This window comes from Tigriopus californicus, chromosome 7 (assembly GCF_007210705.1).
Source record: "Tigriopus californicus strain San Diego chromosome 7, Tcal_SD_v2.1, whole genome shotgun sequence".
NCBI lineage: Eukaryota > Metazoa > Arthropoda > Copepoda > Harpacticoida > Harpacticidae > Tigriopus > Tigriopus californicus.
The window spans coordinates 15,680,596-15,696,039 of NC_081446.1; the positions used below are offsets into that span (position 1 = coordinate 15,680,596).

The 15,444-nt window shown below is 41.2% G+C and overlaps 3 protein-coding genes across 4 annotated transcripts in view; all 3 read left to right on the top strand.

Moving 5' to 3' along the window:
* The first annotated feature begins 66 nt into the window (after nucleotides 1–66).
* On the top strand, nucleotides 67–2,546 carry LOC131883084 (uncharacterized). Its single transcript, XM_059230428.1, has 4 exons — nucleotides 67–266; nucleotides 686–841; nucleotides 1,054–1,646; nucleotides 1,725–2,546. The coding sequence occupies exons 1-4, from the start codon at nucleotides 194–196 to the stop codon at nucleotides 2,007–2,009; spliced, it is 1,107 nt and encodes a 368-aa protein (XP_059086411.1). The 5' UTR covers nucleotides 67–193; the 3' UTR covers nucleotides 2,010–2,546.
* A 1,640-nt stretch (nucleotides 2,547–4,186) lies between these two features.
* On the top strand, nucleotides 4,187–12,903 carry LOC131883071 (uncharacterized). 2 transcript variants are annotated; one of them, XM_059230408.1, is made up of 4 exons: nucleotides 4,187–4,348; nucleotides 5,673–6,010; nucleotides 8,768–12,236; nucleotides 12,303–12,903. In XM_059230408.1, exons 2-4 carry the CDS (start codon nucleotides 5,678–5,680, stop codon nucleotides 12,839–12,841), a joined length of 4,341 nt encoding a protein of 1,446 aa, XP_059086391.1. In that variant the 5' UTR covers nucleotides 4,187–4,348; nucleotides 5,673–5,677; the 3' UTR covers nucleotides 12,842–12,903. The 2 variants fall into 2 exon arrangements, with proteins under 2 accessions (XP_059086391.1, XP_059086392.1); XM_059230409.1 differs by having other exon boundaries at nucleotides 4,187–4,324.
* Nucleotides 12,904–13,055: 152 nt separating this feature from the next.
* Nucleotides 13,056–15,444, top strand: part of LOC131884065 (uncharacterized) — a 2,809-nt gene continuing 420 nt past the window's right edge. Inside the window, exons 1-2 of the mRNA XM_059231702.1 lie at nucleotides 13,056–13,463; nucleotides 13,530–13,758. Of these exons, the coding sequence (XP_059087685.1) occupies nucleotides 13,396–13,463; nucleotides 13,530–13,758 (297 nt within the window). The 5' untranslated portion in view covers nucleotides 13,056–13,395. The remainder of the gene's footprint in view (nucleotides 13,464–13,529; nucleotides 13,759–15,444) is intronic.

Below are 15,444 nucleotides of genomic sequence, written 5' to 3' on the forward strand. Positions count from 1 at the left end.
ATGTTAAGTCGTCTGCATTGAAACAATTCTCATTAGGCCAGCCAGCGCCTTCAGCGTTGGCTGGAGGAGTCTCCCAAATGGATATCCGATGATCATCAGGACGTAGAATTTCGAGTCCACATTTGTGGTTGGAAAATGGAACCCCAGGCCCGTCATTAGGATTCAATTGTGGTCCGAACTCCGCGACGTCAACATGTTCCAACGAGGCGTACTCGGTCTACTTTATCAACTCTTGAGTGTGGGAGCTAATCTAATTTATTCTGAAGGTAAACATGATGGGGAATCCAGACGTGTTGTTAGAGGTCTGAGATGTCTTCGGCTATTCATGCAGGTACTCCATTGTGAGCGTCTTTTAATCAACTTGCCTAATGAAGCTAAACTTCCTTCAGCAATGAGACGAAACGGTCAAACATCATCGTCTCAAAAGTGACAATAGATCCATTAGAATTGGCTCCGAGTTAAAAGGAATCTCGCGCATAATAATGAGTCGTCATCCTGCCGCCTTCACTGACCATCTTCTTTTGCCCTTTTCTTGTCATCTGAACTTCAAAGATGGCAACAAGAACAAGCAAACAGAGTCGATTGACTTCCCAACTTCTCGTACTCTACGTCCGTACATGAAGCTTTGAAGGCTCAATCCATGCACCGTATGTATCTGTACTTGCTTTTTCCTCCTCAATTATAGATCTGGGTCCATGCTCTTATTCGTATGAGTTTCAACGTAATGGAAGCCATTGTTGGACTGAGATCATCCCAAAGGATCCTCCGGACGATTGCCAGATTGTTCCCTGGAAATCTGAGCTCTACAAATGTTCGCGTGAGGAAACTCAATCCCCATTTGGTGAGTTTTGTTTTATGTCGAGCTACGTATATCCTCACGGACAGAAATAAGCTCTTTCCGTCGTAAACTCAAAAATCACGTCCAATAGCTCAGAACTAGGGGTTAGCTGGGTTGTATGATGAAGGAAGAGATGAGCCAAATGAAAAAAGTTAAATAACTCCCAAAGGGTTGATTAGAGCACACACAGTTTACTATGTTATACCTTGTTCCAGTGTTGACCACCACGGGACATGGGGATTGGTTTTATGACGACCATAGCTTATTGATCCATTTGGGTACAACGTGTTTCAAGGAGATGACTCCATACCCCATGAAGGTATTTGGAGCCGCTAGTTTCTCATGGGCAAGTCAGGTCTTCGTTTGCGGTGGCCGATTGGACTTGATGTGGAACATAATTGGCCAATGCTTCCATTTTGCGGAATCCTCCGCAAAGTGGATCTCTCGAGCTAGTCTCTTGCTACCTAGATTCTTATCCGAGTCCACTTCTTTGAACAACGGGACTAACACTTTAATTTCGGGTGGTTACACGCCCCAAGGATTTACCAGATCCTCTGAAGTTTGGGATGGAACTTCTTGGAATTGGGGAGAACTGGCTTTACCTATTCCCCTATATGGCCATTGTTTGGTGGAACTGGATCCATTCAGACTGCTATTATCCGGAGGGTTCACTATTGATTCGAAACCTTCACAACAGTCTTGGATTTATGATAGAGTGGGAAAGATATGGAAATCATTGGAACCCTGGCCCATTGTTTTGAACCGTGTGGGAACTGCATCAAAATGTATCAAAATGCTCGACGGCAAGGTGAGAATTGCAGGTTCTTTTAGCTACTCAACCTCATTTCCTCTCGCTTTGAACTTCAAAGAGGGGTTTTAAACACAGATTCTGCTTTTGGGTGGTGGAACCACGACAGCCTTGATGTTCGAACCGCACACTGAGCAATGGTTCCAAATGCAACCGGTTCCTGTGGAATGTGATGCCCCTCTTATGGTTCGGTATCAAAAGGATGTTCACCTAATTGGTGGTTGCGGTGACATGAGATCGATTTATAGACTGGATCATTCCACAAATCAATGGCTCGATATGGGTCCCGTGTCTGAATTCCGCATGAATAACCTGGCTGGAGCACGTGTCCCTCAAACGTTCCAGCATGATTCTTCTTGTTGATCTACAGTTCAAATCAGGGGTCACTTACATGCTTGTATTCTTTCTCGGGACTTCTTTGCGAGACAAAAGCACGTTGATTTATGTACGATTACTCATTCATTCATTCACCCACCCAATCAACCAACCCAGCAACTAGCCAACCGTAATTCTGGTGGTGGGGGCCTTTTTTCGCATCTGTGCCGAGTTTTCTTCGTCCATAAAACGACTTAACCACTTGGACTTCAATGAATTCCCCTCACGATCCTGAATTGCATTCCCCGCACCCAATGACCAATTTGGTCATTTAAGTAAGGGCTCGTCGAAAATCTTGTTTGACTGAATCAACTCGCATACTTTATGGGTTGGTTGGTTGGTTGGTTGGTTGACTGGCTGGTGGTTGGGTTTCAGACTGTTGCTGTGAAAAGGCATGTTTTGTGCATGAATGGTTGTGTAATCATCACATATTTTAACATATTTTACTCTGACTGAGACTTGGGCCGATGTAGTGGACCCTGTTAATAAAGCATTCTAAAGGACAATCCAGCTGCCCACATTTTCAGAGAATCAATCGATCAATAAAGGGTTGGTGATGGTGGTGTTGCTCACAAAATGCCGAAAATATTCGAGCCCAATCTCGGGACATTTCTGAGGGACGGTAACGTGCCTTAAGGTGATAAATTTTCTTCTACGACGTTGTGCAAGATGCTCAAAGTTACGCTCGGGAGATACATACCTATATACATGCTAGAGGGCGAGAGAGTGAGAGACATAGATAGAGCGCGATTTCGTTGGCATTGCAGACACTCAAAAGAGCAATTCGAGTTGCTAGGTTGATGATGATATCGGGCAAATGCACCGAAGAGGTCCGATGAATTCATAATTCCAAGCAAGAATCACCCAATAAGAGCCAATCCTCGACATCTTCAAAGAACATAGGACAGGGTGATCAGATGGGGAAGCAAATAGTAATGAGGAGAGGATGGAGTGGGCGGTGATGACTGGAGGTTGGGAGTAATGACGAGCATTTACTGAATTCACTGAGACTGGCATGGAATAGCTTTGCCTTTTGAGTCAACCTGTTCACACCTGTTGAGTGAGGCAACAATGCAGCAGGCCCAATGATAACAAGAAAAGGATTGAAGCCTCTCGGTGCGAGCTTGATTATTTAACATTTGGCTTTATACCCTGGACAAGGAACACTAGAGATTAGCAAAATTTGCATTTTGATAAGGAATAGGTGAAGAGTGCACGGAAGTTCGTGATGATATTTTCTCGGAATTTTATAACAATAAAGGGGAATGAATTCCTTGCAAGACATAATTGATTTTAAAAAATTGGCCATCTAATGTGTTCAAATTTGCCTCTCTTGTTGCAAAGGAAAATAATGGGGAGTTCATGCATTTCTTGTCTTTCTGATTTCATTTTGTGCTCCGCAAGTTTTACTTCATTTTAGAACCTTGAGAAAAATGATGATGAAAACATTGCATTCATTACAGAGTCTTTCAAACTAGTAACTGACACTTTGAAATTAACATTGAAGCTCGGAAGTTCAATAAAAGAATGCCTCAGTGTTGGTTTATTCTTTAGTTTGCTGCTCTCATTGGACAATTTTATGAGATGTCACTATCTTAAAAATGGGTCAAATACCAGTGTTTCTCATCTTAATGCTGCTTAATCCCGACTGCAGTTTCAATTTCAAGGTGTTTTGTTTTTGGAGGGGGTTGTTTTTTCGCGGGCTCTTCTTACCGCTACAGGGAGTATGATCCCCAGTAGTATCGAAATGAAACATCTACGTTTTAGTCTTTGCATGTTATTTGCTGGTCCTTGCAAAGGGTTGATCTGGAATGCTATTTAGAAATTTGTCCAAGTCCTAACTTGAAAGATGCTACTGGATTAACAACGCCTACGTATTCCCTACGAATATTACCGATGTTGCTGAATGGTAATGAAAAAAAATGACACAAAATGCAAATTCGCCTTTTTGCCTGAATTGTGCAATACTAAAGAGAGCCTTTTTACCTTCAATTTCTTGGGAGCTCTCCGCGCTTACGTACATAAATGGCTGGTTGATCGGTTGGTTGGTTGGTTGGCCGAGTGGTAAAATGCTCACAATGCTTGTTTTTGAGAGCCGTGAAATGACTTTACTCATCTTCTTGTCAAACTTGGTTTGTCCTTCAAACGAAAAGGGGTGACCAAATCATCTCGTAAAAGTGAGGCTTTTCAAACCTGATTCCAACAACGACTTTCAAAGTGACCCAAGAAAACAGTGCCTGAAAAGTGTAACTGATATTTCTGCAAAAGTGAGATAGATCATATCTCATAAGAAATTATATATCGTCGACAAAAATAACATACATTTCGTGAGTGTTGATGAATTGTTAGATCAAAGATGGCCCACTTATTGATTATTAGATTTTTTTTAATTGATGGGTGCTAGGGTTAAAAGTTTGAGTGTTTCCAATGGGCAGTGTCCGGATCAGATTGGTCTTTAGGTGTGGCTAGTGTCTAAAGAATCCTTTGGAAAAAAATTGGGAATGAGAACCGAACCGGGAATATTTCTTATACCAGGAAACTGCACCAACCATTACAAGCATATCTCCTCCCCAAAATCTTAACCTTCGATTTTCAATGCAGGACATCCTGCTAGCAGATTCTTGCCTTATATACCGCTCTACTACATTAGGTTCTGTGCAAACATTGTGGACTCTGAATTTTTAGAATTGGTATTACTCATTCTTCCAAACCCGAATGAATAACATCAGAGAAGCAAACTGGTTTAGGCAAATCTTTGCGGTGGTTTCTGCAGTAACTAGGCCAATTGTTCCTGTTTATAGGGGAAGTAACAATCTCGAAGGAAGTTCCCCATACGCAAGAAGGAAACGTTGGCTAATCCCAAATTTGATGTGTTGGATCTACCAAAAGCACCCTTTTGATCATTCGTAAACTTTGTAGCTACGAGACCAGCCTTAAGGAAATATTTTGTATCGTGATATGTTTGGCAAAGAAAAACAAAAGATGGGTTGAAAACTTACATATAGTAAGTTTTCCCCAGGAAATGTACGTCAAATGACGCTCTTCAAAGTTCGTGTATGCTTGGAATGTACAGTCTTCAAAACAAAGACATTTTCAATATCTCTCATTGAGACATTAAAATGGAGTTTCATTACATCGTTTCATTTTGTTATGGGAGCATTTTTGAACAGTGGCAAAAGTTTTGTTTTCAGTCGCAAATTCGCATCCAAAGGAAGAAGAGTTCAAAGGAGACGAAAAAAACGATTCGTCCGTCAGTCAAAGCCCATCTTTACTGCGAACTTCAGTTGAGTTTTTCCCCACATGTTCAACATTCAATATTAAGTTCAGAGAATCCAATGAAACACAATTAGTTGAAATTATCCACCCACCTCGGATCTCTTTTTCAAGTTAAATCATGATGTCGAGGACAAATATTTGATATTTGTCAACCTCGTCAAGGCCACTAAAAAAACAAAACGACTCTTTTATGGGAAGAAGCCCTTGATCAATGCATGAGAGTCCGACCAAACCAAACTCTGGAAAAAAGAAACACATCAAATTTTTACTGAGCACACAAAGCTCCCTGTCAACTGGCTCTTCCTTGAAATTGAGTCGCAATTTATTTATGTTTCCCACCTGAGCTCATCAACACTCATCATTTGCCCCTCCAAGTCATAATGAGTGCAATCATTCGAGCTCCAATGTTGATCTTGGGCGTAATATCCACAATCTCATTAGTGCAACCAGCTCCCACCATTGTACAAATCCCACAGCCGCCCCCGGGTCAGAACGTGTTTGTACCTCCGGATATCAAATATTGGGCCTATGGCAAGATCAACACCACCGTCATCGACAACCTGGGGTTGCCTTGGTATTGCTATACCCATCGTCAGACCCATTGTATGCCCCTCTTCCAAAAGCCACCCAATTTCCAGACCACCCGACGGCCTTATGGTTTGGCCATCAATCAAGAGGGCATCCTACAGCCTAGTGATATTCAACCTGAGCAGGTAGGTAGGTCGGATGGAGTAAAACGTGGTAAAGGATGAATGAGAGATGCTTCAATATGAAAAAAACATGAATCAGGATTTCAAGAGTACGCACAAGGAAACTGGATGGGGATCGGGGCAAGTCTGATCCAGTTCTAACAATGAGTGATGACTACTTGATGATCAAACTTGTTCAATGATCGATATTTGTTAAGCGAGGGTCATCTGTAGGGCATTTCATGATTGCGGTTACTCGAACTTACACATCTTGGAAATAACGACAGTATCTAAAACAATAAAGTGCGGTTATTCATCATTGTTGGATAAGGGAATCAAGTTTAGTCTATTGTGGAGACAGTCTTGAAAATATCATTCAAGCATTGGCATCTTATCAAGGCATCTGCCATTTTTTGGCCTGTAATAATAATAATAAGTAGAATAAAGTAAACTTGCTCAATCTTCTCAACCTTCATTCAAAACATTGCGTCAGGTATTTATGATCTTGCTCGTTGTAGAGGGCCTCCAAGAAGTTCTGACCTCTAACATGGATCGCCTTTTACAAGGGTGGCTAGGACCAGAAATCGAGAGAGAGGTATTCAATTCGGGGAGTTGGGAAGGGACTTATGGCTATCAAGAGCACATGCCAGAATACTCGGAGGCATTCAAGGGCCAGGTTTTAAATGCCTGGCGTTCAGTTTTTATTTTCTTTTTCAAAACTGCTCTTCAGAAATTGACGACATTTGATGCTCATCATATTCATGAATGATGCATGTATGCACGAGTTTAGCCTTATTGTTCTAATTGATGTAGTCAACGAGCGATGTATGTAGATGTTTGCATTTGAGTGGTTTTGCATTAATTATGAACTGTGAATTGCCCTCTATATTGGAGCAGTTTCAAGAAAATGAGGAAAAAAATGACCGTCTACTTACTCACTGTACAATTAAGAGCACGTTTCAATCTCCAAGGTTTTCGCTATAATGGATTGGTTTGACTATTTTCGACAAACACAAGTATAAAACAACAGACCTCAAGAAAAAAACCTGTTTCGCACCACGTGCGTAGGAATCATGAGTAATGTATACACCGTATAACGTTTGGAAACTCTCAAAAATCTGCCCTTTGCAATGAAGTATTTGACGAGGAGTTTTATTTTGTGGAAGCAAATCCTCCGCAACTTGAAACTTGGCTTGATATTCAAAATATTGATAAACACACTCATTAGGCCTTGATTTGTTCTTATTTTAAAGTAATCTTAACCTTTCTCTGGAAACATTCATGATAACAAAACATGACATCCCGAAACCTCTCGAAGGATATTTGTAATTTGGCATCCAGACCCCTCTAAAATTAGCAATACTAAGCAAGCACGAGGTCTCTCTGCCGCGTTCTTTATATTCATAGCTGACAAATAGCTCATTTCAAGAAGAAAGGCATAGAGATCAAATGACTTACACAAGAAAACCATAGAATGAGATCCCTTTAGGCCATGGAAAGAGCTCGAGTGCTATGGAAAATCCAGAAGTAAGAAGAATCTGAGACAATCTACTTGTCAAATTGCTTGTAAATGATGTTATGTTTTCTACCTTCATGGCAAAGGAATAAATAGAGACGGAATTTCTTTTTATACAGCAACAGGAGGCCGATTTTATCTTTCACCTGCGGTATCGTATTGGTAGAGCATCCGCTTTCCAACCTGCAAATCCTGGTTCTATCCCCGGGTAGCCAAGTTCAAGCTTCGTCGCAGTAATTAATTACAGCACAAGTTGGTGCTTTAAGCGTTTAAAGGGGCGAACCTGCGGTCATTCCCGAGTGTGAGGTAATAATCAATGTTGGTTGTGACAACGATGCGGGAATTTCCCTGAGTTAAGACGGACACCCGTTATCAGATGGCAGGCCGAGCGAAGGAGCGAGAGAGCTGCCATCTGACTTCGCAAGAAACAACGAAACAAACATCTTTAGTAGACGTACTATTTAAACTAACAAGGAAAAAATATTTTAGCCTTAAACTTCCTTTAAAATGTGAATTTTTCGGTGATTATTTGGCCCAAAAAACATGTTTTTTTGCAAGCCCTGATGATCATCAAACTCTCAACAAAACCAAATCTACGTGTGGCATTAAACAAAAGTGCATTCAAACCACGTAATGGTTTTGAGGTGCATGTCTGGGCTAAAACCTGCACAACGGATAAGACGATTTGGAGCTTAGTGGGAAAAGGATCCATTTTTTACCGCGGAAAAAACGAAGCCTTGAGCTCTGCCCTGTTGACTCATGGTTGATTAGCTTTTGAAATCAGAGAGTTGTCTTAAAAAATATTGAATACTTTAGGGACTATGAACAAGTATGAGTTATGGTAAGGCTTGTTTCTGTCAACTCGAGGTTTTTCTTCGATCTTCCATAGCGAGCATGACAATTTGGTAAATAGAAGGTAGAAAAACTTCCAAAGATGTTAATTACTCGATCAAATATAACTGGAATAATTACAGAAAAAAACAAATTCTTAAAAAAGAATGACATTTATATCCTCCCAATCAAATTTTACCTATCGAGTAAAATGACACTTTCAAACCTTGGATTTTCTTTTTGTACTAAATTTCTTTGTGTCCTGCACTTTTTACTCAGCCTTATTTGGTTTGTGTAACATGACTTCCCCATGATTTTTTTTTCAATCAAGATTCATAAGTCGAGATTTCCTACGCTTGAAGAAGTTTTTTTCATGACTAATCGAATCGATGTAACGAATTTGAGTTTTCCTATTTTTTCAATTTTCCTTGCAGGATGAAAACGCTTTGAATCCAAAGCATCGATCAGAAGAGTCCAGTGAGATGCAATTGCAAATAACTGACCCTCTTTCCAATGGTGCAGTTTCCGAGCCAAGTCAAGACTTGATACCTCACACCAAACCAGACGAGATCCAGAGCTCTACTGAAAGCACTAGCATTTCATTGGAGGACCGTCTATATGGCACAACGCTGAATTATCGTGATGGTGTTACTGAACAAAGTGTCACTTCAGAGCATCCAATTGAAATCTCAGAGAACGTAGAGGGAAATGACTCAACATCTGACATTAACCGGGATCCACCCAATAACTCCAAACTTTCGGAGGATGAAAGCTCAACGGAACCAATTGGCATATACAACGATTTGGATAAGGTTACGGAGCAGGGAACAACCCCTCCCAATATTGCAGAGGTTTCGCTCAATGCTCCTGAAGATCCAGATGATCAAATTCAATTCCCTCTAGACTACAACACAGTCGACGATTTATCAGGATTGGACTTTGGTGGTATAAACTCAGTTCCGCAAGCCACGTATAAAATCGTTGATGCGAATGGAACAACTGTGCTTCAAGTAAAGGCCAATAAAGAGGAGGATGACGCCGATTTGGAAGCAGAAACCACAACGATAAAAGATCTCGGAGCCATCATATTTGGGACTGCGAGTAACAGTCTCCAGTTTCCGGATGACACGGGCAATGTTAACATCTTAGGAGAACAAAGTAGGTCAAGGAGCATCAAAGAGGGTCCTTTGATAAATCAGAACTTACAAAGCATTACCAAGAACACTTTGACAAACCAGGATTCATCGAACGCATCAGCTGTGGAGCCCAGTGGGGTTTTCTTTCCCGTGGAAAAGGTACGGCCAGCTTCCGACCAAAGTGAAAATAAAAACAAGAGTGGGAAACAACCAAGAATGATTGACGGATTTCTTATTCATGCCGCTCCGAATACTATTAACCAGTCTCAAGAGAGTGTAATTGCCGATGGCATCCGCATTGACGACGATTCAAAGGCAACATCGACCATAAAAAACGAAAGGCCGAAGGCGCCTGGAAATATCGTCCCTGATCAAACAACTGTTGCACTAGATACCGAAATACTGAGTACGAGTACTACCGGATCGGCTCCAGAAGGGGTTTTGGAATCAGAAGGCTCCGAAAATCAGGGTTTTACTATTAGCTTCATAGCAGATATTGAGGAGCCAAGTACAAATCTTCCAAATTACAATTTCGAAGACCACGTTAATAACACATCACCACGTGAAGACAATAGTCAAAATGATACGAATGAAGTGCCTGGGCAAGATTTAGATGAACAGAAACATGGTATCAAGAGTGGCCCTAAAACAATTCCCGAAATTGAAATTACTCAAGCCTCTTTGGATAACACTCTTAAGCCGAGAACAGAGGAAAACAGCCTTGTCTTTGAGTATGAGAGAACTGAAGAAACCAAATTCGACAGTTTGGATGAAAATCTAAATGTAGCCACAGATTTGCCAAGCGAAGTCTCAACTGATATCTCAGAAGCTCGGGTTGACTCCCACACCACAGACCAAATCGGCCAAGATATAACGTTGGCATCATCTTTACAGACTACACCAAGAAGTCAAATATCGTCTTCTTTCGATTCTGGTACGCCAAGGCCCACAATTAGTACGCAGGTTTTGGGCCTAGAACAAGCTAATGAAGAAACCACTATACAGTCTGCCAACGCCAATGAAGAATCATCTTCACTTGAAACAACCAAGTTATACAATATACCTACAAGTAGTGAATCATCGCCCTTTGAAAGAGCGACTACAATAGAATCTGCAACCAATACTACGGATCCTCTTACGTCACCACAAGAGAAAACAGAGCCATCCTTCGATGTACTGGGAAACAGTACAGATGAGCTTTTGAATCGAGTATTGAATATCTTAAGTCAAAATCAAACTCAAACCAATGTCACCATTCCTCAGATAAACGAAAATATGGAAACTACCACAGACCCGTCCATTTTAGATGAGGAATCCCTCATGCAAAGGAATCGAAATCCAAAGCAGTCTGGTCCGAATTGTAAAAGCTGCAACATTGCCATTCAGTTTTCCCGTCCTGAGAACGTGGAAAAAAATGAAATCAACCAAGACATTGTGATTCTACCAGGGGATCAGGGATACCACTGGAAATATGAGGTCGATGACGAACTCATCCAGGCTACAACCGCTTCATTTGATATAAGAATATTCGGCGGACCTGACAACGGCATTGATTCAACGACCACGACAAAACCCATGATGCCTCTGTCGAACCAAAATGAGGGAACATTAACTATCGTCGATGAGCCGGTGGATGTTTTCAATACAACCACGTCCTCATCGTTTATCACGTTGCCTGATGTATTTTCGTCCTCAATTGAGATTGGAACTGGTCCTTCCCTTGATGAAACAACTCCACAAGACGAAGACATTGAATCGAATGTCACGGACGAACAAATTGATACGCTGGAGACGACACAAGAAACCATTGATTTTAGCACTACCACAACCTCGAGTGAGATTGATTTCGTTGACGAGATGCTCGACAAAACGACAACTCATGCCTCAGATGTCACAAACACTAGCACAGGATCATCTATCAACGTCAACGCTTCGATTTTCATTGAAGAAATCACCACCACTGCCATGTCAATTGAAGACAGCACTTCCGTTCCTACACCGTTGGAAACCAGCGAAGACAACACTTCCACAATCGCCGCGTTCGAAACCATTGAAAATACTGCTAGCACTCTTGAACCGTTCAACCCCGTTGAAGAAAACGCTGAAACAACCAAACTTTCGAGCACAACAGTATCGTTTGCCACGTCGGAACCTGTAATCAACTCCACTGCCCAACCTCGACTTGATCCAGACGACCTTTTGAACTCCCTTCTTTTCGACGTGGGCGATGTCATTTCCAATCAAATCAGTAGCGACATCAGCCCTCTTTCCCCCCTAGTACCTGAAGATACTCCGGTTTTGGCACCGGCTTACACGGTCTTTGGTGAGAAATGCAATGGCACGTGTGAAGACCGTGGCTATTCTTATACCTGGTGCTACAAGCTGCAGCCTAGCAACATTGGGACCTGGCGCGATTCTGATTATTGTTCCAATCACCTAGGGATCACACCCTATGGAGAGTCTTGTATTGATGGTTGTGAGAAACGGAGCTATGACTACTATTGGTGCCATAAGAGCACTTTGTGGGGATATTGCGTACCCGATCATCTCTTGCAAATGGCAAATACTTGGAAGACACTCTTCGGTGAGCAACCCTTGTATGCGAGAGAGTTCATGGATACGCAACCCGCTCCATCGTACACGATTTACGGCAAACTCTGCCAGGATCAATGCCAAGCCCGAGAAGAGGATTTTACATACTGCGCGAAAGCCAATCCCAGGGATCTAGGAACCTGGCACCTTAAGGATTATTGCACCAATAACTCAAGTACGTAAAATCTAAAGCAACGTTTCTCATATGAGATGTGCTCGACTTATTTTTACTTTTTTTCAGCCACGGAAGTCACTCATGAAGGAATCAAGTGCAATGACGATTGTTTACGGCGGGGTTCCGCCTACTTCTGGTGCCACACCGACAATGGTTATGGCTATTGTACTCCCAAGATATTGATCCAGAAATCAGGTCGTTTTGCTATCACATCGACTACGTCAACTTCCTCAACTACGCCAGGAATCGGAAAAAATGATGTGGATTATGAATACGAAAATGAAATTGCTGGGAGCCCCAATGAACTGAAACCCGAAGCCTTGGCCTTCACCGTGTTTGGTGAACCTTGTTTGGACCCATGTTCCAATTACGAGAATACCTCATACACGTGGTGTCATAAGATTGAAGGCAGTGACACTGGTACTTGGTTTGACCGTAATTATTGTACCAATCGAGCTAATGTCACTCAATTCGGGGTGAACTGCTTAGACGAGTGTTCGAAACGAGATCAGGCCTATTATTGGTGTCATAAAGAATTGGCTTTATGGGGGTTTTGTACGCCACAGTTTCTCTTAGACCAAATACGACAACGGGATTCAACTTAGCCAAAAAAAGCACACGACTTGTTTCTTTCCAATTGAGATGTCAAATAAACGAAAAATCTAGATTTCCCCGTGCCACTTGAATGAAAATTTTATGATGTTTTCCAGTCCAGGATCATTCAATTATCAGAGGGTAGATTCGAGTGTAATTTGATACTTGGCAGGCTTTTGCTCTTTGCTTCATTCAGGTATCCAGCGATAACAAATCAAAGCTAATTAGAAACAAGGTCACTTGTTGGTGGGGCCGTTCTTTGGTACATCTATTTGAAACTTGTCATTCGCATCCAAATACATTTGTTGATGGCGATGTTTATTGAAACCAAAAAAGGCTACAAAAATATACCATTTGACCCAAACAATCCCCATTTCAAGGTTTCTTTTCCGTCTTTTCGAACGAAGAAAAATCTGAGCCCTTTCCTCATTTTCTTCCTCAGTAACGAAAAAAAAATCTTCAACTTGAGATCTCAAAATGCTCCCATGATTGGCCTTGAGAATATCATTACCTTCAAGATTGGCCTCTAGGGATCAAATCGACTCAGTCAAGTTTGGGATTCGTAATGAATCAGAGCAATTGTGTGTGTACCTTTGAGGCTCCAGAGGAAACTGTAGTTTCCTTCGCTCATCCGTAAGATTCTTTTTCCACACATTCATATGTACAAGTTTTGCACAAACCAGCTACGTACTTTCACAGGCTAATTCTCGTTGGTCTGTCCACCCTGATTTTACTGGTTCTTCTTGTGGTCTCGTCCAAGAAAACGTTTTTGCGGTGCCTGAAATTGAGTAAGGTGAATCCGCAGGTGTTTCGCCGGGATTCGGCCTTGATAGGAATTATCCAACAGGATATGATCCATCAGATGCATTCTTTGGTGCTCCTCCCACTCCTCCTGAACAATGGGAAGACCTCAGCCATCATGCCCAAAGTAAGTTGCTGGCCATCAGCATTCAATCGAAGTCCTCCAAAATATCCATGGCAATCGATAGAAGAAATAGGCTCAGACAATATCGATGTGTGTATGTATGTATTTCGGGCTGTTGTGATAGGAATAAACTAAACTTAGGTGTTGAAATCACAACGCCCAGCAACCCCTTAAGCCGATGGCTCGTTTTCAAGGGGTTTTTGATCCATCGATTCTACTAGATTTGCGGTAGCATCGAGTGTGGCGGGTGTGCAAAGAAGGCAGTCAAATTGTTACAAATAATTGATGGTTAACAACGTTTGCTGTTTTTTTTTTTAAATTTGATGGTTTGTTTACAATGGTTATAACTTTCTCTAACTTAGATTTTAAGATCGTTTGTCAGCTCATCGTGATTTCCACTGACGTTGTTCTGGTTGTCAAAACCGAGGTTGAGGTAAGAATCAACTATGGTCTATGATAAATGATAAGGAAATACATGGGAATATCCCACTCCATAACAAAAACCAAGGGCAACCTCCTGTCCAGTGAATAGTGAAATAGGGTTTGTTCTTCTCAAATTTAAACCACACATATGTTTCAGCTTCGGGGAAACCTTTTTGAATTTCATTTCTTTTGTTATCTAGCCTTTTTTCAACACTTGTATTTGAGTCCTTGAATGAAAAAAAAACGAGCAATCGAATGAGTTTTGGTTCATCTCAAATCTGAACCAAAAACATGTTTCAATTTGCTATCTTTGTTTAAGCAGAGGCTAAGAACATCAATGAAGCTTAAAAACAATATTACAAAACTCTCGTTCAAAATCCAAGTCACTATACATTGATACAACTACTCACTTTTCATGAGTTTAATCTTTGTCCAGCTCTTTTCAAGAAATATGAAGTTTACTCCACTTCAAAAAAATCCACTCGGCATATCGCTAAAACTCATCAGCTGTTTTTCCTTCTCCGGCGTGATGTTAGATATTGGTTGCCATGACTCCGAACATTTGGGTTTTGTTACCTTTGTTACTCCTTAGATCAAGCCAAGTCGGACATATCGAGCTTCTTCGTTGGTTGCCTGGTTAGCAACCTCGACCATCCCCTTCACTTCTGCTGTCTATCGACAATTCTGAGGCAAACAGCCTCCCGGAAGAAAAATGAAACGTTTCTTTTTTAATCTGAACGAATATTTTCAATGGCATCTTGATTTTCCTTCCATTTACGTTTCTTCCTCTAATTGGCCTTTCTACTATGAACTTTTTCAACTCAGAATCCCAAAAATGTGCTCTCTACGTTCCAATTTGGATTCTGGTTAAAATATGCGATTGCGTGTCCAAAATCTGTGGAACGTTTGCTCAAGAAAATGCTAGCAAAATGTATCAGGAATGAACGTTCAAATATTAATGTTGGCTGTTGAACAAATCATTCCCAAATTAGATCTTTCTAAATCAAAATTCTACCTAATGATGGCCCATTTTATTTGAACCGCATTCAATTTGCCTTACTTCCTTAATTTTACCGTTCAATATTGACTTTAACTCCAGCAAAAAAGGTTAGGTTGCTGACACTAATGACAAGCCGTTAAAGATTAATTGTGGCCCTTTTGATCAAGAGTAACGGATTATTGAGATCATAATTTTTGATTTTGTTTGATTCAACGATATTAGCTTTATTTTAACCTTTGCTCACCACTAACAAAACGTCGAATTTT